At 38.4% G+C, this 27,068-nt stretch overlaps 1 protein-coding gene across 1 annotated transcript; it reads left to right on the plus strand.

Moving 5' to 3' along the window:
• Window positions 1-6,130: 6,130 nt before the first annotated feature.
• On the plus strand, window positions 6,131-26,376 carry kat5b (K(lysine) acetyltransferase 5b). Its single transcript, XM_079815961.1, has 15 exons — window positions 6,131-6,166; window positions 6,275-6,341; window positions 7,074-7,142; window positions 7,272-7,408; window positions 7,577-7,645; window positions 10,794-10,967; window positions 11,541-11,612; window positions 12,110-12,172; window positions 12,535-12,783; window positions 14,543-14,632; window positions 16,218-16,358; window positions 16,479-16,572; window positions 16,758-16,917; window positions 24,320-24,401; window positions 24,555-26,376. The coding sequence occupies exons 1-15, from the start codon at window positions 6,152-6,154 to the stop codon at window positions 24,687-24,689; spliced, it is 1,617 nt and encodes a 538-aa protein (XP_079672087.1). The 5' UTR covers window positions 6,131-6,151; the 3' UTR covers window positions 24,690-26,376.
• Window positions 26,377-27,068: the final 692 nt, after the last annotated feature.

Consider the following 27,068-nt stretch of genomic DNA (forward strand, 5'->3'; position numbering starts at 1 on the left):
TTTGCGAAATTCAACACGACAGCGATCAACTTGAGCTAAGCCTATTGAGTAGGTTTATCATCTCTACTAATGGTTCGCTAAGTGTATAACATTGTAACTTTATGCTAAGTAATGTTATGTTAGCTATATTAGGCAGCTACGTGTGCTAGTGAGACATGCTTCATGAAAACATAAACCAAAAAAATGTATAATCAAAATGAAAGATTACCTGTCCAGCAGAAATACAGCCTCTTGAACTCCCCAAATCAAACGGGTGCGCCAGGGTTGCCAGGTTTTCACGACAAAATCCACCCAATTGCTACTCAAAACTAGCCCAAAACAAGCCCAATCGTGTTCCTCTGGTAAAAATCGCGTTTGGGGGGTAAAATATGTGTCTTTTTGGTAGGGCTGCCTGCTAAAATTCGCAAATCCCGGTGCAAAATATCACATAATTGGGGTCGCTTCAACCCGCGGACATGAAAAACAGCCCGCGGCAACAGTGTTTGAAGTAGCCCGACTTGGCAACACTGGGGCGCGCGCATGTGGGCAGATCCTGTAGCAAAAGCGGCGGTAGCCATGGTAGAGAGAGAGAGTGACAGTCGCCCAAGCCAATCACTTGTTTCCTACCCTACCTTTAATTTGTTACAGCTCTCTTCAGAATTATGGGCAAATAATTACCTGGTTATTTATTAGGAATTTAGCATTTAAACACGATTGAATGAAGTAAATAAAATGTAATCGCTTAAAATCCTCGGATATCACAGTAGGCCTGTTTTCAAAGGTTGATACAGTATCGCAAAAAAATCTATTTCTCTGTAGAGAACTGGAGAATGGACTGCAGTAGTGATGGGAGAAACCAAGGCTGTGATTTTACAGTGAATTTGGACATGCACTATATTGCCAAAAGTTTTGGGACGCCTGCCTTTACATGCACATGGACTTTAATAACATCCCCTTCTTAATCCGTAGGGTTTAATATGGAGTTGGCTCAACCTTTGCAGCTATAAAAGCTTCAACTCTTCTGGGAAGGCATTCCACAAGGTTTAGGAGTGTGTTTATGGGAATTTTTGACCATTCTTCTAGAAGACACTGTTGGACGAGAAGGCCTGGCTCGCAGTCTCGGCTCTAATTCATCCCAAAGGTGTTCTATCGGGTTGAGGTCAGGACTCTGTGCAGGCCAGTCAAGTTCCTCCACACCAAACTCGCTCATCCATGTCTTTATGGACCTTGCCTTGGGCACTGGTGTGCAGGCATGTTGGAACAGGAAAGGGCCATTCCCAAACTGTTCCCTCAAAGTTAGGAGCATGAAATTGTCCAAAATGTCTTGGTATGCTGAAGCATTAAGAGTTTGTTTCACTGCCAAGCCCAACCTTGAAAAACAACCCCGCACCATAATCCCCCCTCCACCAAACTTTACACGTGTCACAATGCAGTCAGGCATGTACCGTTCTCATGGCAACCGCCAAACCCAGACTTGTCCATCGGATTGCCAGTCAGAGAGGCGGGATGTCTCGTCTTTGACCAGAGTCTTTTCACAGAAACAAACACAGATACACAGTATCATTATTTCTGTGTTACAAATATTCAAATGATCACAGACATACTGGGATAAAAGTTTATAGATTGGATTTGGATATAAACACTGATGTCTACGGTAACAAATCACCCTTTGAAAGTAACTTGGCGCTTCAAATAATGATTGTATTGATTACATCGTTACGCCACTAGGTGGTGAGTATGTATGTAAAGTAAAGCTTTAATGAGTATGAGTATGTAAAGTATGAGTGAGTCATTGGATCATTCAAACCGATTAAAACATTTTTTTTTTATTCTAATTACTTAAACATTTTAAATAGACTGCAGCAATTAACATTTTGTCAGAACCAGAAAATGACATGCTATTTTGTTTAGTTGCTCTTTAGAATTGAAACTAAATACTTGTGAATCTCATCTATTATCCAGAATCGTGCCCTTCTAGGCCATGCAGATTACATCACACATTCATACATTTTTAGTGGTCGGGAAGTAATTACTTATTCAAAATAGGTACCTACTCATAAGAGTATGGCTGCGTCCGAAATCGCATGCTCTCTTGAGTAGGTACTTATTTTGAATAAGTAATAACTTCATGACCACTAAATAGTATTTTCTATATAGTATGAATGTGTGTAGTATGAATGTAATCTGGACCAGGTGACCTACCAGCATTATCAGCGACCTACCAGCACTTCACTGCCATTCATAAATCCTATCCTGTGGCCTCATGGGATAGTAAAGTGTCCATTGTATGTATGTATGCACACTTCAGAATCTCACCAGAAGAAGAAAGTCATCCGGGTACTTTTTGCCTGCCCTTTTATGACTACTGTGAATTCGGACATACTTCTTTTGTCACATACTATTTTTCACCTACTATATATTAGGGAAGTATGTGATTTAAGAGGCACCTATGCTGCGTTCCACTCCACTTTTAGACATGCACTTGAGAACTTCCCTAAGCACTGGGGTCCAACGTCATCACCGGCGGCCATCTTGTCACAGGCAGGGCTCTGTGGTACCTGATGTAAGGCGAGTGATCTGCATGAACACAAATACTCTTATCTCACTGAAATCTTGACGGATTTACAAATGGTTTGGTTTCTTACAAACGTTATTAATGTCGTTATAATTATGGATGCTTGAACAAATTATGATTAATTTTTCATAAGTATGCAGTGTCATAACTACATCTCTGACGTTTATAACAAACCAAACAGTTTGAAAATCGGTAGAAAATTGAGAAATTGCACCATGAAAACAATGTTACGAGTGAGCGAGCTGCCTGTGACAAGATGGCCGCCAGGTGCGGACGTCGACCTCCATTGGCCACCAGTGCGGACGAGACATCTAGCCTATGTATATCTATGGTATCTCCCCCAGTTTATCTTGAAGGCAATACGGAAGTGACTTAAACTGCAATTCATCGACTGGCCGCTAGGGACAGGCTCCAAAGAAGAGCAGAATCTCATTGAGCCCCATGTTAAAATGCCCAACTTTACAGCAGAAAAAAAACATGTTTACTGCCTGCAAATTGTGGTTTCGGTCTATATATCTAATTTTGCCCTTCGTGACAACTGTGAGGGGGGTAAATGTTTTTATAACTCATTCGTTTACATTATATAAAGCCTTAAAGTCCTGCATAATTAAGGGCGTGGCCACTTTGAGTGACAGGTGGATTGTCGTTTGTCTGCTGTCTGTTAGTCATCACGTCGATGATAGAACGATGACGCGCTGCCAAGATGACAATGGCCAGTTCGTCCCTACTTTACACTTCAAAACTGCTCTTCTGAATCCCATGGGTGACATCACGGACACTACGTCCATATTTTTTTACTGCCTATGGTGGTGCTGCAGCAAATTGAGTTTATTGCTTTTAAAGGGATAGTTCACCCAAATATGAACATTTTGCGTTCATTCACCCACCCTCATTTTGTTCCAAAACTGTATGAGTTTCTTTCTTCTGTTGAACACAAAAGAAGATGTTTTAAAGAATGAGGGTACTTGCAGTTTTGGCCCAACGCCACCTACAGGTCAAGAGATATGACAAATTTACATTTTTGCTACACAACCTATTGGCCAGTTTCACAGGCTTAACCTATAGACTAAAGTGATGTTTGAGCTGTTTTAGCTGAAAGCGACTTGCACTGACAGATCTTAAAAAAGGCTATGTCAGTGCCATTGTTTTGTCTCAAGATGCACATCAATGTCTTTTATTCAGATAGGCGGTGAGCGGGACACACATTAAAACTTTCCACACATGCCAGCATGACGAAACTTAGTTTATTTATGGCCGTTTCTTCAACTAGGGGCACTTTTAGCCATGTGAAGTTGAATCAAAAAAACTTGTTCAAAAGTCACGTACACAGTCTCATAAGTTTAAATACTTTGTCTAGTTTTAAGGTCTATAAGAGGACAAGCTTAGATTACAAGAGAAATTGTTTTATTGCATTATTTTGCATTTTTTCCGACCTTCAATGATCAAATGTAATTTCCACCACATCTCAATATACAGCTGTTATTTAAATTTAGAACAACTTATGCCACTCAAGAATTGTCTAAGATCATTTTTGTAACTCGTTTTACCAGTTTGTCCACAATGTACAATAATTATACATTTGTCAATGTGATAAATGAACTGCCCTTAGGACCAAATGCTGAACTGGACACCTGTCACACTGGTTGGTCTGGGTAAGAGCTTATAAGAAAATAAATAACTTGAATTTTTCTATTAAGTAGAGCATGATCTCATAAATTATGGATACATTTTTAATGTGTGATGAGAACTTTTAAAGTTTTTTTTTTAAATGTGCGTGGTGATGGAAATGACAGGGTGTTGTGAAAATGACAAGAAATAAACGTGAATGTAGAGAAACAGTAGATAAATATAAAAAGTATTGTAATATATTATGACATAAAAAATATTACATAAATCTACTCTCGCAATCCATATCAATTTTACTTTGTAATCGTAAATGTCATTTCCACCACACTGCCCTCTGTGTTGGAAATGACAGCATGTGGTGGAAATGACATTTCCATGAGGGCTCCACTGATTAGCTTTGAATTAATACTTAGCATTTCATATGCAAAATACTCTTATTTAACTTAATTCTTTATCTTTTTTTAAAAACACCACTGAAAAGGTAGAGCATGTTTGGAAATTACGTATAAATATATTAACTGATCAAGCAATATTTACCTTGATTTTTCTTCATTTGTTGTTGATGAAAATTTTAATTCCCTCCATGTCCAACATGTGCTCTGATGTCACCGAACATGTCCAGAAACCACCTAAACAATCTTTCACACACACTATTTAAATGGACATTACAGTGTTATGGTGGAAATTACACTAATACTGTGCGAGAGCTATATTTTGTATAAAAAGTAATATTTATAGTGGTCTCACTTTAAATACTTTAATGTGTTTGAATGATTTTACTAGTGCTTAATTCAGGTGCATTAATAGTTACCAGTTAAGTCATATTTTTAAACTGTAATTTCATTGTTGAAGTTAAATAGTCTGGCTGTGCGACAAGGAGAAAACAGTGATTTTGACACCTATAAGGAGGTGGAAAAGTATGAAAAAAATCATAATAAAAAGGTAGTAAAAAAATAAAATAAAATTATGGTGGTTTATTGTTAGTTTGACAAAGAAAGATGAATTTGTCCAAAATGATATGCATTTTTAAAAATATGACCAAATAACATAAAAGTGCCCATAGGCTATGAATCACCCTTATACAAATTGTGCCAAAATTAAAAAAAAAATCTTTGTAAGATATCACTGAACATTTATTTAACATTAAGTTTTTGTGTTAAAATGTGAAAATGTGACAAATCTGATAGGGGGAGAACGGGTAATGTGAGACACCCCCTGTATCTAGTCAACAGAACACATTTGTGATCATATGACCATTATGTTTACAAGCTCCTTCAATTTCCTCTTGGCCATGAAGGAGAGGACCTCATAGTGCTGTAGCAAGCATGTTTTTTTCACAAAAATATTTTTTTAACAATCGTATTTTCACTGACCTTCGTCCTAAATACATTCTGATAGTTTCCATTGCTAGGAAACATCCTGAATTAATGGGAAATGTGTCAATTTTACTGATCATTTTAGCTCGCTTAGAGGAGAGCAAATGTAAAAAATGTCTGACTCTCCCTACTATTTTAATCTGTTATTTACCAGTTGAGATAGTTCTTTAACGCTTATCAAACCAGCAGAAGACACCGGCCAGGTTTAAATCCTAATTGCACAGGTGGGGCATGTTGTCACACAGCATTAATGTCTCTATTTGATGCTATTCTATATTCTATACTTTTATGAATTCTATTGATAAACCATGTGAAAAAAGGTGAAGACTGTGAGTAGGCATGTTTTGAACTATGCTGTATAGCTGTGTTTTGCTGTGTGTTTGTTGTCCAATTTAAAATTGTGTTTATTGTAGAACATTATATACAAATACGTACACATACATTTCAACATACATATGTCTCATAAAACGTCCTTAGGTTAGAATGCAGCTCAGTAGTGCTGGGCAAGAGGCGCCCCCTGGAGCAACAATCCGGCGTTCTCTTTTTACCCACAATTCTGTTCGCTGACGGTGTTCGTGTTCTGTGTGTGATTAAGATGGCGGACTCGTCGGTAAGCATCTCAGTCAGTATGGTTTTATGTCGTCTGGGTGCTGTTTTAAAACACATTTGCTCTTTTGCCACTGGTCGCTGATGTTTACAAGGCATTATGTCCCGATAGGTCGAAATCGTTGAAGGCTGCCGTCTTCCCGTGCTGCGAAAAAATCAAGAAAATGAAGACGAGTGGCGTAAGTGAGATCCATACAGAATGTAAACAAAGGACTCGCAGTCTGTATTAAACTCCTCTGCCGGTTTATTTAATTGGGGACTGATTTTTCTTACTGTACGTTAATCATTTGTTATAAAATTCAATGTAGTGATGGTAATAGCTGATGCTTAACTGTGTGTGATATGCCACTGAATGTTGATTGTGATTTACATATCCCATGATTCTCATTCGAAATACCATTGTTGGTAACGTTACTATAGTACGTTTTGTTGTAGAGACGGCAAAGGTGTTTTATCTGTCTGCTGGTGATGTGAACACATGACTTTATTTAATTCCTTATTATTAAGTTATAAAATCTTAATCATGCAAAAACCATCCTGTGGTTGTAGGTAGCTCATTTCGCATGATTTCTGGTCTAGATGTTTGTGTAGTTGGACTATCAGATAGTAGTACATGTTGGACCACCTCGGTCAAGCTGCTTGTTGTTATTGATGGTCAAAACATTTAATTTTGAAGCCTGTTATGCTGACCAAGGCTGCATTTGTTTAAACAAAAATTCTCCAGGCTGGTCTAGATGCTTTTGTTATCAGATAGTTGACATGTTGGACCATCTTGGATAAGCTGCTTGTTAGAGACTCCTAGCAGCTTCCATATTCCCGAAAAGCAACTTTCTAACAAGGGAGACAATTTTAATTGCTAGATACGAGTCGATCCTGTTTGAATACTCATTTATCCTTTTATTCCTTCAAAGCGTTGGCTGAAATTCTCAGTGTCAAAGACATTCCTGGGAGAAAGCTCTACTATGTCCACTATATTGACTGTGAGTCTCAACCTTTTAAATACAATAAATTATACTTCCCTCGCAAATACAATTCCATTTTTTTAATAGATTCTGTTTGATACAAGTTTTTGTTCAGCCTTTTTGCTAACTGTCTTATTTTTTGAAAAGTCAATAAGCGACTGGACGAATGGGTGACTCCAGACCGGCTGGACTTGAAGAAGCTCCAGTTTCCCAAAAAGGAGGCCAAAACCCCTACGAAAAACGGCCTGCCGGGGTCTCGCCCCAGCTCCCCAGAGAGAGATGTGGTGAGAATGTCATTTCAAATCTGCCTACAATGTTAGGATTTCTGTGATGAAATGTGACACGCCCCCACCTCAGTGATTGACCTTTATTTTGAAACATTGTGTCACAAGCAGTTGTTTACGTGCCATGTAATCCTTTACCATCCTCTCTTCCTTTCTGTTCAAATTCAGAGGAAGAGTCTAGATCTCAACGTTCAGTCTGCTTCAGCTCCATCAAGAGGCAAAACCCTCCCCACACCGGTACAGACAAACCTGCCCATTTACACGAATAAAACTCAATCTATCAAGCAAGAGCTTTTAATCAATGGGCTGAATTTAGTTTCGAATAAGCTCATATCACACTTTCCAACAAGTGTGAGGGATGAAATTTTTGCCTCGACTCAATTTGCATTGCCGATTGTCAAGCAGCTTGAACATTTTATGTAATGATAATGATACCACTCATACCACTCAGATTCGTTCACAAACAAATACAATTTGTCATCAGTTATTCACCCTCATGTTGTTCCAAACTTGATGACTACAATTAATGTCAGTGGGATTCATTGTTTCTTTGGATCTTCTTGACTTTTTCCTGTATGGACGGAACTGTCTTCGAATTAGATCTTCCACAAATGAAAGTATTACAGATTTGAAACAACATGAGAGTAAATGATGACAGTTTTAATTTTGGGGTGATCTGTCATTTTAATAAGATAGTATTTTAAACAGTTTCCATGCCAGACAGTTCTATATGTAAGATATAGTATCTGTTTCAATTCATAGCATCTGTTGTAGAGTTGTTGTTGTTTTTTTCCCTTCCTATAGCAAATCTATTCAGTGTTGTTTTCCAAAATGTATGTACACTAATGGTCAAAAATTGTCATTTTGAAGTCTGTTATGCTCACCAAGGCTGCATTTGTTTAAACAAAAATACAGTAAAAACCACAACTGTAATATTGTGAAATATTATTACAATTTAAAATAACTGTTTTCTAATTTAATTAATTTTAATATGTATTCCGGTGATGGCAAAGCTGAATTTTCAGCTTCATTCCTCCAGTCTTCAGTGTCACATGAAATCATTCTAATATGCTGATTTGCTGCTCAGTTATTATCAGTATTGAAAGCAGTTTTTGCTGGGAAAAATTCCTTTATAAATAAATAATTAAGTCATGTATATATATGGCTAGAAAGTTCAAAAGAACAGCATTTACTAGAAATTAAAAAAAAAAAAAAAATTGTTAATAAATTTTTTTTTAAAAGTCAGCGTTGATAATAAGAAATGTTTCTTTGGCACCAAAACACTGAGAACTGAATATTAGAGACTAAAGGCTGGAGTATTGATGCTGAAAATAAGGCTTTGCCAACACAGGAATAAATTCAATGTTAAAATATTTTAAATTTGAATAATATTGAACAATATTACTGTTAATATACAACATTTGAACTTGCAGCCTTTGTGAGCACGAGGCTTCTTTGAACAATATAAACAAATATTTCACTGGTTGTACTAGTGAATATGAAAGCATTTTCCATATTTATCATATATTCTCATCACTCATTACCTACATACTCGTTACTTCCTCTAATCTCTCTTTTAGAACATAAGGTAAGTGACTCGTTAATTATTATTCATCGGCTGTTAGTGGTGATTATTGTTATTAGTACTTAGGTATAGAGCTTTGCTCAAATCTAAAAACCTAATTATGAGTAATAGTTGGTGAGGACAAATCCCTCTAAATCCACACTAAAGGAGAGACTCAAGCATTATCCAGGGTCGCTCCTATTGGTTTTTGATTTGACGGTTGTTGTAAGAGAAGTCACACTACAGGAGTGTGCAACGAATCTTCTGACACTGCCAAGATTTCTGACAATCTGAGGTAAAAATGTATCGCAACCATCGTTAATCTGCTGTTGGTGAACATGTCAAACTAACGATCAAATACTTGGCCTAGATTCCCAGGAATCTTTTAGGATTCACAAAATTAGTCTCAAGACGGCCACATCGTACAGCGTGAACCCGAATTAATGATGCATTCAAGTTCTGGGAAGTGCGCCTTTACGAGTTGGGAAGTTGTTTACAATGTCAGGTGCGTCAGAGAAAGATGGGGGTGTACCTGCTCTTATTTTCCTACACAAAAATACAGCAACGTATTTAAACCACTTCTAGAAAATGAACAAAGAATGTGCATCAAGTGTGTTTTGCTCTTTTATGTTAACTAATTTATCGTTACATATATTATATTGTTATATTACAATGCTATCATATTTTGTGCAGGCAATGAGCTTAGTTTGTTGTAAATAAAATAAGTCCGACAATGTCACTGCTAAATACTTATAAATATTGTGGTATTCAACCATGTTTCTCACTCTCACGCCCCCAACTCATAAAGATCGGGGCTCAAAGAAAATCCAGAGCTTCCCACTGGTATTTACGGCTTTGTGTGTTCAACTCATAAATACAACCTCTCTGACATGTCTTGAACGCACCATAATGCCGCTTAACATGCTGTTGGAAATGTCCTACTTCCCACTTCTGAAGTCGTGATTACGAGCTTGTTGTATATAATAGGAATCGCGAAGGACACCAGGTATAGTCTTGCCAATTTCTTGAGGGAATCTTAAATTTTGAATAAAATATAGTGTCCCATTCATTAACAACAACGATCAAATACTTATTATACATATACACATTCAGTGTAGTATCTAGATAGTTAGCCTGCGGACTAATTTGCTATTTTCGCTACCTATAAAACATACAGTATGCTTCAAATGGTTATTCATATGTAAATATGGAGTACTGCAAACGACAAGGCGATGTAGCTGTTGTGGAAAAAACGAATGAGGAATAGCAGTCACAGCAGCAATCGTTCTCACATCCGCCATGTTTCAAATGTATAGTACACCCAACTCGGAAACTCGGGTATGAAAATTGTCTGATTTTCTTACTTAGTAAATATGACTTGAGAGGGCGGTCATTCCCAAATTCTGAATAGGAAATTTGTATTTACGATAAATCCGATAGCATGTGAAGGCAGCATAAATGTGTCAGATAAGAGAGACGTACAAAATGTGCAGAACAGTGGGTTTCCAGGAACAGAGTTGAAAACCACTGATCGAGAACAACCTTAGCTAACGTATAGGAATGACCTGCCAACCATCTACAACACCCCAGTAAAAAAAACACTTTTCAGAATTTTTTTTCAAGGGTTTATTATTATTGTGGAGTTATTTTAAGAATGTTGTGCTTTCTTTCAATTCAATTCAATTCAAATGTATTTGTATAGCGCTTTTCACAATACACATTGTTTCAAAGCAGCTTTACAGAAAGTGCATTTCATAAACGTACATTGAAGAATGTACTTTGCAGAGAAAAAGTTATTTGTCTTTCTGATTGCTCTTTCAGAAGAGAAAAGCAGAATCCGTGTCTTTGGCAACTCAAGTTACTGCAGCGATTCCAGTGCCTTCACTTCCTAGTTCTGCAGAGGCAAGTCAGGCCTCGGTCTATCCAGCCATGAGGGACTCCTCCTTCAGCATTAAATCCAGAGAAGAACATGAGCCGCTCGCCTCTCTCACCACGGTAAAAAAAACAACCCTTTTTTTGTTCTGCATTGTAAACGTGTTCAATTCTAACCACTTCATATCTGTGTGCAGTCTACATTGTGAGTGATTGATTTTAATTTGAAAATTAAAAACAAACACATTGCCCCTGTTATATGACCCCCCCTTCCCCACCCCCATTCATTTTAATGGGAGTTCCTAGGTGTGTGTGTATACATGTGAGTGTATTCTGCATTGTGGATGGTCTTTAGTCACATGCCTTTGTTTGTGTGTGTATTTGTTTTTGGATTGTGCCCCCCTCCCCTTTTCCGTTCATTCCTATGGCTGTCAAATTGACCTACGAGGGAAGGATTTGTTACTATTTTTATTACAACCACATGAACTCATCGAATCAGTAAATTATTTGTGTATTCCAAGTTCAAGTGTGACAAAAGTCCACTTAAAAATGGAAAGAAAAGTCCAAATGACCTGAGGAGAGCATAGCTGTTATTTAATTATCAGAATACAAAGAACATGTTGAGCTTAAATATAAAAAAAAAAAAAAACTGATTTAATTTGAACTTTTTTCCCTTTGCTTTTTTTCCTCTTGAAGAATGGCACAACACGTCGTCTTATTCCTTCTCAGCCCGGGAGAAAAAGGAAAAATTGTGGAGGAACGGATGAGGTAGTATCTGCAACTCGATTCACAGATGATTTTTAACACTACATGATGCACTTTTTTTTAAATGTCTACCGAATCTTTAAATGGCCGAATCCCATGTTTTGATTATCACTCATTTTTAATACATTCTTACAATCAAATATCACACATTTCATTATTTGCCTAGAAGTGGCTGGCATAAAGTTGGTAAGCACAAATCTGTTTAATGTGGGTGTGTGAATCTTCAATCGAAGGTATACAAGTAAATACAAAGTGGTGTAAAACAACTTAGAATGTGAGGTTTTGGTTCTTTTTTTTCTCTTTCTACTTGGCATTTAAAATACTACATTTGAGCTGTTTAAAATGAAAAACATGAGGCTGCAAATCCCATTGTCCCCTAATCATCAAATGTTTTGTTTTCCCTACTCATAATTCTCAGATATTTTGCTATCACCTGTTTTCCTCCTCTCTCTCAAGTAAAATGTCCCAAAGCTTTGCATCCACTTGTGTTTTTCTGTTAGATGGTAAAGGTGTTCCAGAATAACAACCCTCGCTGCTCCACCGTCTATTTGCCACCAGGAGAGGTCCGGCTCCTTTACTTCCCATTGCCTTGATTGTGTGTCTGTTAAAGTGGAGGCATTTAGGAGAGGCTTTTTAGAGAAAAGTATGAAACTCAAACTATAGATATTTAGCTAAAAAGCCATTGGCTCTCGTAAATGCAAGAGTCAGTTGTACTTAGGCTATGGAAGATTATAGTGTTTAATTTCCTTTTTCAGCTAATTGGGTAATAATAAATGAGTAATTTCTGATATTTTCAGGAGTGATGGCAAGATTGCCCTAGAGATATGATAAAGATCAGAGATATTTTTGGAGGACATCCGCTTTTGTCATTCACTGCTGTTAGATGTCGTCCCACCATCTCTCTAACTCTACCATCTGCTCTCAGGATTCCCAGGACAGTTCGGATGGTATCCCCTCTGCCCCTCGCATGACTGGTAGTTTGGTGTCGGACCGCAGTCACGATGACATTGTCACGCGAATGAAGAACATAGACTGTATTGAGCTGGGCCGGCACAGGCTAAAGCCGTGGTACTTTTCTCCATACCCACAGGAGCTCACCACCCTCCCCATCCTCTACCTTTGTGAATTCTGTCTTAAGTACCTCAAGAGCCTCAAGTGTCTCCAGAGGCACCTGGTAAGAGCTTAAAGACTTAGTTAGACTGTAGTTAGACCCTCTCACAGCATCATATGACATCTGCTTCCATCTCAGTAAAACTGCACCAAAAACAACATGCACTACTGTTCAAAAGCTCAGTAAAAAATATTTTTTTTTGGGGAAAAAAAAACTTTTATTCAGCAAGAACGCATTAAATTGATCAAAAGTGATTTAACCCTTAAATGCATACCTCAGGTCTTTAGCGACCCAGGACGTCATTCACTACCCTCCTCATTCATTTTTTTAAAGTTAGACATCAACCTTCTTAGTATTCCTCAATCAATTCATTATAAACAATATAACAAGAAAACAATTATACAATTGTAAAATAATGCCTGTTTTTCCATTAATTTTTTCTAATAATTGTATAGGGTCGCTAACGATTGTTTGATACTCAATGATAAAGTGACGTTTCACTCATAAAATGAAACTAATAAGTAGAATAAGAAGTATAATCTGCAAAACTTGAAATGGCTCAGCGATTTACTGCAGAGCAAGTACTGAACACAATCAAATATTACTGTCACTGTCACTTGATGCTGAATCTGGTGAAGAAGCCTTCAGCGATCAAAATATTGATTTTTGAATGATCGTTTTGAGAATGTTTGAGATCGCGAATATGAGCCAGATGCTGAATGTACAGGCAAATGAGCTCTGACGAGGACCGTGATGATGGTATAAAACATCTGCTCAAACTGAACCCTTCCAAGCTCCAAAAGGTAACGAAATATGCTTTATTTTATTCTTCTTTAATTGTTACACCAATATCAGGAGAGTTTTATATTACCGCGGCCGGTAGAGATCCATCCGTGTTAGATATAGATCCGGGTCGCTAAAGACCCAAATATAAAAGAATGATTGGCGAAACAGTCATGCATTTAAGGGTTAAGACATTTATAATGTTACAAAATATTTCTATTGAACTTTCTATTCATCAAATAATCTTGAAAAAATGTACCAAAGTTTCCATAAAAATATGAAGCAGCACATGTAATGTTTCTTGAGCATCATATTAGAATGATTTCTGAAGGATCATGTGACACTGAAGACTGGAGGAATGATGCTGAAAATTCAGCTTCGCATCACAGGAATAAATTACATTTTAAAATACATTCAAAAAGAAAACGGCTATTTTAATTTATAATATTTCAGTTTTTATTAACTATTTTTGATCAAGTAAATGCAGCCTTGGTGACACAAAGGTACAAAAACATTAACAAATCTTTTGAACTGTAGTGTATGGGTTTTTTCCTCATATTTTTGTTTAAATGGTTTAATGCAAGGAATATTGCACACTAGTGTCATCACTTGGGGGGAAAAAAACGTATAGCCGACAAAATTTGCTTATAAGGTAAATGATATAACAGTCACAACAGATGTTTTATAGACTATATTTGAATTTCTCATGTCCTTTATTTGTGCAGGTCAAACTATTCTTACAGTTCAGTTTGTCAAGCTGTACTTGCATCTGGCGATGTTCTTACATTATTTAGCTGATTTCAGGTATAATAATTAAATTCAGTCTAATGAGATGTTTCTAATCACTAAACCAAAGCCCAATTTATATGTGTGTATAACCATAATCAGTTTATTTGTTTTGAAAATTGACCTTATTTGCCACTTTTGTTTTGGTTTGGCAACCACTTAAGCACAGACACTTAAAATTACAAGCTTTAGTGTGCACTTGGCTTGAGCAACATCCCCAAAGATAACCGTCACCTGTCTATAACTATTACAGACAAAATGCAACCTTCGACACCCGCCAGGAAATGAGATCTATCGCAAAGGAACTATATCCTTCTTTGAAATAGATGGCAGGAAAAACAAGGTGGGTAACATCTGTAATGTTTAAACTTTGGAACTGACTGATCAGGCAGAAATGACAGATGCAGATGTGTTGGCTATATATGTATTTATATTTTGTATGGGTTGAAAACTCATCCCTTTAACTGAACACATAAATGTCAGGAAATAGGAATATATTCATGAATATTAGACTATTGCTATTTTATCTAAAATCTAGGTTGTTTGAAATGGCTAAATCTTGCAAATTATAGCATCTAACACTTACTTAAAAGGACCAAGTATAGTTGCATGGTTAAACTCATGGGTGTCACTAGGCCCTTTTTAGGGGGCTTTCAGCCCCCCCTCAACTTCTGTCCAGCCCCCCTAAACAAATGTGTGATTAACCTTTCAAACATATGAAACTGGCGGGAGGCTTCTTTTAATCTGCATTAATCAGCGTTTTGATAAATCCGCTGTGGCGGCGAATAGAGCGCACGTCAAAAGCAGAGGTGTGTACGCGTTGATCTGAGCCTCATTGGTCAGTCACCGCTCGTCAATGTCAAAATATTCGAGAAAACCAATCAAATCCGAGTAGGCGGGCTTTATGCTCACACAGAAGCTTCTGAGGCTGAGCGCGAATTTAAGCAGCGCGACTCGACGTCAAATGATAGATATGTAAGTAGCTAAACTAAACGTTTCATATTTGACAGCTGCTTCTGTAAGTCAGAAATGTTGAACAAATGACAAAAATATTCACGCAAATTAATAAACTTTTGTTTAATTTCACCATTTTGATTTGATATAGGCCTATGTCATTTATAATATAATTAACAAACAAGAAATATGAACAAACTAATATTAGTAATGAATGTGTGCATATTGTAAATTAATAATCCATATGTAGCTCTCAGTTAATAAAAATCTCAACTTTTTTCAGCCTGTATTAGGCATAAGGTTAGTAATGAATGTGTGCATATTGTGAATTAATTTAATACATTTAGTTACATAGCTTTCCTGTGAGCCTTCAGTAAATGAACATGTCTATGAAAATTATTCATAAAACATAAATATCAGTTAAACATATGTTTACTTTCTTCACTGACAAAAATAGAACAACTTTATCAGTCATATCTGTCCACTGACATGGTTTTCAAGCTATTGTTATTACATTTTTTGGCGTTCAGAACATCTTCAAATGCACATATGTAGATCATAGAAATCTCAATTTTTCTCGAGGGGCCATGCCCCCCAAACCTCACATTTGGGATCTCATTGATTATAAACATGCCTACATTGTCTGATTAAGGGATGTACAATATGGTCGTGCAGAATAAGGCATTCATATTTGCTTTATAAGTATAAATAATAATAAACAGCCAATATCCTAATATGCATACTAATAAGCTCCTAGTTAATAGTGAGAATTAATTGGACCCTAAACTAAAGTGTTTCCATTTTCTTTTTCACACCCTCACTGGGGGCTGAGCCCCCCTAAAATGAAAATCCTAGAATCACCCCTGGTTAAACTGAACATGTTGGTTTAGAGGGTTAGGGTTCTTAGGCACATGTTTGTGGAAATACACTTTCCTGATGGCCTGTTAAATCTGTTGTTCTTTTTCACTGCACAGACATATTCCCAAAACTTGTGTTTATTGGCCAAATGCTTCCTGGACCACAAGACCCTGTACTATGACACGGATCCTTTCCTCTTTTATGTTATGACGGAGTATGACTCAAAGGGATTCCACATAGTCGGCTACTTCTCCAAGGTACAATATAGCGTTGCTATATTGTAAAGTGTTTTACATTCTGGCTTGGCCCCTTTTTATTTTGATATGCTTGCTTGCATTGTGTTTTCACCGTCTCTGCTTTTCCCCTCCCATTTAAAGGAAAAGGAATCAACAGAAGACTATAATGTAGCCTGCATTTTGACTTTACCACCTTACCAGAGAAGAGGCTACGGCAAACTACTAATTGAGTTTAGTGAGTAATCATACAGTTATGTTTTTACGTCTACATGATCACATTATTAATTTATTATTGTTTTATTTTTTTCAATGCATTCAAAGTAATTGCTTGCCATCTCAGAATAATGTGTAGATCTTATAAGCAAACTTTTTCAAATAAAAAAACCCCCTAAATATTTGGTCCTTTTTCTCATCTGTCAGGTTATGAGCTCTCAAAAGTGGAAGGAAAGACGGGGACTCCAGAGAAGCCTCTATCTGATCTGGGTCTGCTCTCCTATCGTTCTTACTGGTCTCAAACAATTCTGGAGATCCTCATGAACCTCAAATCAGAGAACGGAGAACGGCCACAGATCACCATCAAGTAAGGATCCTCTTCTTTAACCTCATTATCAAAAATCAGAACCAAAAAGTGTATGTGGGTGAATTTGACTTAATCTCACTTTTTTTTTCATAAAGAAATTTACATCAACACTATGCCCTAGTATTCTCTCAGACATCTAGTTGAGACTCTGCTGTGTGCATTGTAATTAAATGTCGCACTGTGTGTTTCAAAGCGTCACTGTATTCTTCTATGCGAACAGCAGTGGTGTAACGTAACGAATTACAAATACTCTCGTTATTGTAATTGAGTCGTTTTTCTCAGGAATTGTACTTTATTAAGTAGTTTAAAAACTTTTACTTGAGTACATTTTAAGTGCTGTATTGGTACTTTTACTGCACTATTTTCCCGTCGCTACATTATGTTTATTTTTTTCCTGTCAACGTGATTGGCTAAGGCGAATAATCAGTCCTGTGACTCCATGCGTCACGCGTGTGACTCCCGTCAAATCAACATTGATAGCGACCAGCCTAGAGTGAGAGGCATGCGCGCTTTATGAAAGGGGGGTTGCTGCTGGTTACTGTATGATGACTGCCTTAAGCAATTACTAAAAATTGACTGCAGAATATTACATTTTCTAATACTCGCACAAATGGTACGTATTCTGTTAGCGCTGCACGAGCTCGCGGTTCCATCTGCTGGAAACTCATTTAGCTTGATTGTTTGCCAGGCTTCAAAGTGCATTAGGCATTAACCGTTTGTCCCATACATACATTTCGCTCAGCATGTAAACGCTGGAATAACACTCATAGCATAATTCTCACTCCTCACTACTCTTGAGTACTTTTAATAGGGCTACTTTTTACTCCTACTTTGAGTAGTATTTAGGACATGTACTTTTACTCTACTAGCACTAAATTATTTGACAGGTAACTTTACTTTTACTTGAGTATGCTTTTTCAGTACTCTTTCCACCACTGGCGAGCAGCTCATTGATATCGATAGCGATGCACCCGAAAGAGAAAAAAGGCAGAAAATATGCCGCCCCTCCGTGTTCGGCGATCAGGTTTCACCAAGCCTGTAGTGCTCCTGTCAGAAATTGAAGCTTCCGCGCCTCGATCGCCCCCCGGTGGCCGGTCCCAGTATAGCTCCTAAACCCTACCCCTCCATGTATTTGAATGGACGCGAGACAAACTAAACAATTCAATTACACTTCAAATAATTGTTTCCTAAAGATGGTTTCTGTCATTTTAGGCAGTTTTTATTACGATAATTTCATTTCAAGTGTTCGTTTTTTAAATAAGTTTAGTTTTAGTGAGTTATTTGATGCTATAAAAATGGGGGGTGTGACGTCATGATTGACAGCTGAGATTGACGGCTTCTCTGAGTGAAGTTGTCACTGAGGCACTAACAGACTTTTTTCAGGATTTTTGGGAGGAGATTGGAGCTTTAGCTTTAATTTCTACTTTTCCATAACTGTTTATTTCACACCAACACAATTAATTATTCTGCATCTGCGAGAGTGTGGGCGGGCTTTTGATAATCGCGCCTCTACTTCCTGTTCTCTACTGCGCAACTCCGGTCCCGAGATCGCTACTGCGCAGACTCGGTCCCAAGATGTCAGCGCCGTGAGTGGGCCTATGAAAGCTTCAACTATGGTCAGCGGAAGTCAATGAAGTCGCTTCGTCCATATTTTTTTACGGTCTATGGGTTTCACTCTCGCGCAGCATGTTTTGTAATTTCACGAGCGGCTCCGCTTCCGAAGATGCACAGTAGGGCTGCAACGACGCGTCGACGTCGTCGATGACGTCGACTACGAAAATACGTCGACGTGCGTGAAATGCGTCGACGCGTCGGCGGCACATTATATACGTTCTAGAATGGAACAGAAGATCTAGAATAATAGTGGGCATAGTGAAAATGATAATTTATCATATAAAGCCAAACTGCGACATTCAAAAGTGTGGGAGTACTTTAAACAGAAGCCGAATAAAACTGTGCTTTGTTCGCTCTGTAACACCGGTTTCACACTGCACGCGGTGGCAGAGCAGAAGCTGTGCGCGTGGAGAGCGGGAGCTTTCACACTGCCAGTCAGTGTTGCCAAGTCCGCTTTTTTTCCGCGGAATTGGGCTACTACTTCTACACTGTTGCCGCGGGCTGTATCTCATGTCCGCGGGTTGAAGCAAAAACACACACATATTTAACCCCCCGAACGCGATGTTTACCAGAGAACCTCCCCGAAACGCGATTGGGCTTGTTTTGGGCTAGTTTTGAGTAACGAATGGGTGGGTTTTGTTGTGTAAACCTGGCAACCCTGCTGCCAGTGTTCTCTCGCGCAGCTGAACGCGCCACGCGTGTATTGCAACAGACGGTAGGGCTGAACGATATATCGTTATCGTATCTATATCTAGATATGAACTTTCAAGATATTACTATCAAAAAAAGCAACGATATAGACGATATAGATTTCCCCTGCATACAACTCTGGCCGTCACAACAAACATCAGTTTTACGAGTGCCCTTGAATGCCCCGCTAAAGCCAGCACGCGCGCACTACAGGGACTTGAGAGGAGGGCGGCGTTTCCATGGTCACACGTCATCATTGCTTGTCACGTGACACACCGCAGCAGCAACAGCGCTGAATGAATGATGATCTGCTTTTGTCATTTTTTTCCTTTTTTATTCAGAATATTCACAAATGTGTTAGCTATGGCATGAAATATCTGATATTCCGATTGTCAAATACATGCAAGTGGAAGTATATTGTTGTTTAAACAACTTTATAACGATCGCGTTAGTTGAGCTGTATGTGCGATGGGCGCCGCCGTGTAATGCTGCCTTCACGTGCTCTCTGAATTATCGTAAATACGAGTTTCCTAGGTAAACATTGCACATGAACGCCCTCACATTTTGAAGCACGTGAAGGCAGCATTAGTTTGTGCCGCGGACGCAGTTCAGAGAATCGGATCTGTTGGATTTACAACCTCTATGTTTACAACTCGTGAATTCATCCACTTCTCCCGAAATACTTAAAAGTAAGTGGCTGGTGAACTGGGAATAGAATAGAGTAAACATTGAAGTTACTTACAATTAGGGTTGGGTATCGTTTGGTTTTTTTTCGATTCCGGTGCCAAACCGATACTTTTAAAACGGTTCCGGTGCCTAAACGGTGCCTGAACCGATACTTTTTTTTTTTTTTAAAGGCCACCAAACGAGGTGGATGACATTAAATGGCTTTTTATTTATTTATTTATTATTTAAATTGAACCATTTATTAAAAGTTTAATGTATACTTAAATGTATGAATATAAATAAATACAAAACACAATTTACTTATTTACAAATTATAATTGACATATTTACAAATTCACAGTAAAACCTAAGCCACCCAACTACAACAAGCCTAATATAACTCTAAACCGTTACAGTAATAACAGCAGTCGTCTGTATTCTTGCTCTGCTACAAACCAGCTTCGAGCTTCAGCTTTATTTTGAAATATGATCATATTCTCTGGCTAAATATTTTAGAACACATCGCCTTAATGTTTCCATGGTGACGCGTCATGTTTCTCACATGACACACAGCAGCCGCAATAGCGCTGACAGCTCCGCTGTATCGGGTTTATTTCGTTTTTTCTTTTTATTCAAAATATTCACAAACTTCTTAACTGTGTCACGAACTATCTGATGTTCAAATGTGTGAGTGAATTTGTGTTAGTTGATCTATAAAGCGCAATGGGCGGCGCCATGTTAGTTTGCGCCTCAGAATCGGATCTGTCGGATTTACAACACTTGAGTTCATTCTCGTCTCACGAAATACATGAAAGTAAGTGACCAGTGAACTGGAAGAAGAATAGAGTAAACTATATAGTTACTATATAATGTGCATTTATCTGATGTGAATAAAACACGTAACGTTAGTCAAATTATAACCGTCTGAAAGGATTGTCATTGCCGCTTTCATAGACATCAGTGTGTGTTTTTTGCTAGTAGCCTACTTATGAACATTTAAATGTCTGAAACCTGAAATAAACATGATGTCGTTGAAAACACTGAATAGTTGTCATGAGTTGTGATGTGACCAGCGCTGAGCGTCTGTCTCTGGCTCAGCCAAAGCGCGAAAGCACGTTTGAATTTTGGCACCGAAATGAGGAACTGAAATCTGCGTTCTGATTCGGTCCGGTACATACCGGTTATATAAGTACCGGTGCCATATTGGAACCGGATTTCGGTACCCAACCCTACTTACAATGTGTATCTGATATGAATAAAACGTGTCAAATTATAATGGAAAGGATTATTATTACCTCTCTAACCCCCGGTTTCACAGACAATGCTCAAGCTAGTCCTAGACTAAAATGCATGTTTGAGCTGTTTTAACTGAAAGAATCTTGCACTGACAAATCTTAAAATATGTCAGTGGCATTGTTTTGTCTCAAGATGCACACCAGTAATGTTTTTTTCTTGGGCACGTTTATAAAAGTTACTTAAATGTCCTAATTGAACTAAGGCCTAATCCTGGCTTAGTCTAAGCCCTGTCTGTGAAACCGGGCCTAAATGTATTGTTTTTTTAGTACTTATGTGAATTGATGTGTTTGAAACCTAAAATAAACAGTATGTGGTTGAAAACACTGAAAAGTTGTGATGTATGACAGCTCTGAGCGCGCCTGTCTCTGTTGATCATGTGATGCTCTTGATCATCCGCTCCAGCCTAGACTGATTACACCTGTGTGCTTAAAAACAATACATTTTCTGACACATTTGTCCATATCGTTCAGCCCTAACAGACGGTCACATTTTCCGGGGTTCTTCTCCGACCCCAGTACGTCTCGTGCTTTTATTTATTATGGGCTGCATATATCTCCTGTTAATGCGACCCGGTTCCCCTCTGTCCCAAACACATATGCATAATAACATGCTGTATATAGGTAGTTTGCATGATTAAAGTAACATTAAAGTTAAGATATGCCTCTAGCTTTAATCATTTAAATGTGTCTTTGAAGTTTGGGCAAAAACTTCTGGCAGCTTTAGTCGTTGTTAATGCACATGTATCTTCAAAATAGACGACTAGTTATAAATTAAAACTATGCTGAAAGCTCCTGTATGTGAACCTTTTGCAGATAAATACAAGTGCATTTTCGTTTACTATTGACACAAATCAATAAGTAAATCATACTCAACTACTATAGTAAACAACTTTTCCTAATTAGCCCTACTCTGTATACATTTTATGATGAATAGTATCATTATATATTATGTTTAAAAAGCTTCTTGTGTTCATATATTTCATTATAAAATGGCATACTATGTACACTACCCTTCCTGAAATACAATTAATATTGTCATCATTCATTGATTTCATGTTAAAATAATATACAAATTCACTACCCTCTTTGAAATACAATAATCAGTAAAAAAGAATAATAAGATTAATCTGGAAAAATAATCGTTAGATTAGTCGACTAATCGAAAAAATAATCGTTAGATTAGTCGACAGAAAAAATAATCGTTAGTTGCAGCTCTAATGCACAGTTTTGAAACGACTGATGATTCTGTTGCATGGAACTGAATGCAGAATAATATATTGATATTAGGGGTGTAACAGATCGCAGTTGATCCGTGATCCGTACGGATCCCATGGTTCGGCACGCACGTGACCCGCGGATTTATTACGCTTTTTTTTTTTTTTTACTTGTGGATTAATCTGAATTGTTTAGCTATCGCAGACTAAAAGACAGTTTTTCTGCCGATATTGCTTTTTAAGTGATCTTGTTCCTTTAAACACGATGCTGAGTTTCAGAGAAACATATGTGTTCACGTGAACAGGGCATGTTAATCAGTCAACCGTGGCTAGCGGAGAAGTAGAAGAACTTGAAAAGCCTCCCGGATCATTCAAATCACGTGTATGGGAGCATTTTGGCTTCCCCGTAAAATATAATGATGACGGAAGAGAAGGGTGGTGGACAAAACTGTAACAGTAAGCCGTATGAAAGTGGCGCATACATCGAGCATGGCACCTGCTGACTTCCGTTTCATACATAGGCCTACTCCGTTTGCAGTGCGTATGGGGTGCGTATTTTTTCCGTACCCATGTTAACGGATCCAGCTTTCACACTGCACGCGGCTTCGGTCCGTCAGTGTGTCCCAGGAGCGCTTGGCCATACAGCTGTGCTGCGATCGTTTCCGGACAGAGTCTATTTTTTGATGTGCTGGCGCTGAATTAAAGTGACAGCGCATCTGCATTAAAACAAACATGTATCGATGCGACAATCTAGTAATTCCACCACAGATGCATATAATGTAAAGTCTACTCTGTTTCAAAGTCAACACATGGCTGTTTTTTACATGTTACACTTTAACAATTGAGTAAAATTTGATTTATTCAGAGGGTTATTTATTTATTTTATTTTTGTTAAAACCATATAGGTTATTTTTGTTAACACCAAAAGTTCCTTGTTAACCTATAAACCATATAGGTTATGTTAACACCAAAAGTGTTCATGTAATAAATGGAAGGCAAATAAAAATGGTCTCCTCCCCCTTTTATTCTGATCCGAAAAATAATCCGATCCGTGACTCATGATCCGTAGTGTGATCCGAACCGTGAGTTTTGTGATCCGTTACACCACTAATTAATATGTTGATATTTAATATTATTTTAATATAGGCCCTTTTTTCTGTCCAATTATTGTGTGTTACATTAAAGGAGCACACCACAATTTTTTCCCCTAGGGTTAAATAGTTTAGTTTTACTGTTTTTGAATCCATTCGTCCGATCTCCGGGTCTGGCGATAGCACTTTTAGCATAGCTTAGCTTAGAACATTGAATCTGATTAGACCGTTAGCATCTTGCTCAAAAATGACCAAAGAGTTTCTACATTATATTTCTCAGCAACGATGGGATTACATTGCTATTTTTAAGTAATACACGCACATCTTAATTGTTACGAGAGACGCTGAACAGACGCAGTCACACAGATACGAATCTCTCTCGCTGTCTCGCTCTCGATAGCCTAATTAGTTCATTCAAATAAATGTAATCTTACGGACTACTTTATCTCTTTGTCCGATCCAAAATGGGCAGAATGCTAGATCTAACTGATGAAAATAACCGTAAATTTTCAACATCAGCTATAAGTTGTCGCTGCTGTTTCAGTTGTCAAGAGGTCTGACCTCTTGTAACCGAGTAGCTTTTAGGTTCTAAATCGTCATCGGAGGCTGACATGCTGCTCTTACACTTAGACAGATGTTGATGTTGTTGTTGTTGTGAGCACTAGGGAACGTAAATGCGCCATACGTCATTGCGACGCTATATCGTTGATTTCGCGAGATGATGCTTTTTTTTATCATGTATAAAAATATACTGGTGTTATCGTGGATGGTATGATATGGCACACCCCTAGTGTGTTGTTTTTAACGTTATGGCAATGTTTAATTCTCTCAGTGAAATCAGTGAGATTACCAGTGTCAAGAAAGAGGATGTGATATCAACTCTTCAATACCTCAACCTCATCAATTATTATAAGGTGAGCGATCGCTCTGGATGTTTGCTTCCTCATTTTCAGATTTCCCATCCACCCTAATGTGATTTAGTGTGTTAATATAGCATCAGAATTGGTGGTTTTCTCATTTTTGCTTAGGTTGAGTGTGGTTGTTCAACTTAATTGATCTCCTTGCAGGGTCAGTATATCCTCACCCTATCAGAGGACATAGTGGAAGGTCATGAGCGGGCCATGCAGAAGCGTCACCTCCGGATTGACTCCAAATGTTTGCATTTCACCCCTAAAGACTGGAGCAAGAGGGGCAAGTGGTAAAGACTGTAGGAGGACTAACATGCCACGTCCCGCTCACAAAGGCATTCAATTGAAGAGACTAATTGTTCCACAAACAGACTTGACCTGAAAATGTATCTGTACAAGAAGACAAAAACAGTTGAATATTGTTACACTGTCCACATCTGCATGTTATGTGACTGACTTCATATTCATTCCGTGAGATAAATTTTAGTCTGTTATTTGTCTGTATGTGAGAATGGAAGAATGTTTTTTAATGTACTTTTCTCCAAGCATTTCTATTGATCCTCCGAGATACCTATATTTATGATCCGTGCCATGTTTTATTACTTTGACCAACAACAGCAGTGTTCTGCACACAATTATCAGCGCTCTGTAAAGTGACATGACCTTGTTTTCATTGGAGAGCTGGTGACTTCCGATGCAAGCGACAGAAACCATTGGTGACGGCCGGGATATAACAAAGTTAAAAGAAACTGTATGGAAATAAGCAGCGATTTTTCTCATGCCAGATACTGTAATGCGTGTCAAGAGAAGGTAATCATATATCATTTGGCATATGTAGTTGTTTAAATGTTAAATCAAGGCTACTCGCCACATACAAAATTGCCGCCTTTTTGTTGAAGAAATGGCTTGCTACTTGTTTTCACTTTCGTGATCAAACTGACTCCTTTCCAGAGTACACCAGGCAGTCTACCAGCCTGGGCTGCGTTTCTCAAAAGTATCACGAGCCAGTTGATCGTAGAGCCCATTGGTGGCAAAGGTTTTTGGGCCCTTAATGGTCTCTTGGATCCAGATGGCCCTCAACTTGCTCTTTGGCTGTATGGCCGCAGTGGCAAAGAGCACACTCTTATGTTATGCCCCGATTTCATTTGAAATATTCTTTTCCTCTTGAACATGGGGGTTCCAAACTCAGTCCTGGATGGCCGTTGTCCTGCAGAGTTTAGCTCCAACTGCCTGGAAGTTTCTAGTATGCCTAATAAGACCTTGATTAGCGAGTTCAGGTGTGTCTAATTGGGGTTGGAGTTAAACTCTGCAGGACAGTGGCCCTGCAGGAGCACGATTGGACACCCCTGCTCTAGAAAGTCTTTTAGGAGAAAGAAATCCTATTGGATTCCAACTACATGGAAATCTGATAATGCTGTAAATGTTAATAGTGGAAACGCCAACTAGCCACTGTCAAATGAGTAATGGCTATGAATGACATTCACGGATGTCATTCCATGTTGTTTACATGGAATCGGTTTTCTTTCCCTTTTAGAAAAAACATTCTTGAGGGAATGAGTTATTTAAATGGAATCTATGCATATCAAATAAAAAAAAGAGAAACAATTGATGCCTTTGCCATTGTGGCTGTGAATATGTGGCCAAAAAAAGCACAGGCCCATTTCTGATTAAAATAAAATGTCAATTTGGTTGTGGTGAGTAGCCTTTATTTAATATACATTTACTACATATGCTTACTCTTAACTTCCCTGTCTTGCTGACACGTGTGGTCGCTGCTTGTTTGCATAAAGTTAAACTTTCAGCTTTGCTTAGCTGGGCATGTCTACATCCTCGTGTCGCTGGAAGTCGGCAGCTGTCCATTGAAAGTGAATCCAATCATGACGCTTTGTTATTGCGTGTTGAACTGGGCTTGAATGGGGATTTACAATGTGTCTGTACATAATGTACTACACTTAAAATAAATGTCTTTTCTATGCTGGTATAGTATGTGTCTAGGGTCGAAAGCATATGAATATTTGGATACCTGCACATTTATTAGGGGCCAAGCACCGAAGGCGCGAAGGCACCTATTGAAATCTGTTGGGGGTGCTGCAGGAACAGGGTTGGGAATCACTGGTTTACCTCGTTCAGCAGCAGTGTTTATTGCCTTGTAAGGTGTGTTTAAATTATATATTTTTTAAAATAATGATCTCTAAGGCCCTGTCCCAAATGGCATTATTTAAAAAAATATCCTCTGAGTCCGCACTTTCGCGACGTAATGCCGCTTTGGCTGCCGGGAAGAAGTCCGCTCGGTAACCCGCAGAAGTGCACATCGAGGGCGCATATCGACCTCAAAGGGGGCGCTTGCGAGCACCCTTCTGAGACCTAAAATGACAAATGGGACACCCTGCGGTCTCTTGGACTTAACGGACATGCGCACGCAGCGGCAATTGTAAGTCCATAAGACCGAAATTTGGGCTGAACACGGCTGCAAAGACCATTGGTGCCCCTCTCCCCTCTATCCTGGACATTTTCCACACATGATGCTCCAGCAAAGCCACCAGCATTGTGAAGGACCCCACCCAGCCCTCCCACAGTCTCTTCTCCGCCAAAGCTCGCTCTGCCAGACTGCTCAACAGCTTTTTCCCCCAGGCTGTGAGAGCCCTGAACTCAAATCACCCCACCCCCATCTGG

The sequence above is a fragment of the Gobio gobio genome (genome assembly GCF_949357685.1).
Source record: "Gobio gobio genome assembly, chromosome: 4".
In the NCBI taxonomy this organism is placed as follows: domain Eukaryota; kingdom Metazoa; phylum Chordata; class Actinopteri; order Cypriniformes; family Gobionidae; genus Gobio; species Gobio gobio.

Coding starts and splice junctions, on each gene's coding strand:
- kat5b (XM_079815961.1), top strand. Junction 7,409..7,576: donor GCTCCCCAGAGAGAGATGTG/GTGAGAATGTCA, acceptor GTTCAAATTCAG/AGGAAGAGTCTAGATCTCAA. Junction 16,573..16,757: donor CAAACTACTAATTGAGTTTA/GTGAGTAATCAT, acceptor CTCATCTGTCAG/GTTATGAGCTCTCAAAAGTG.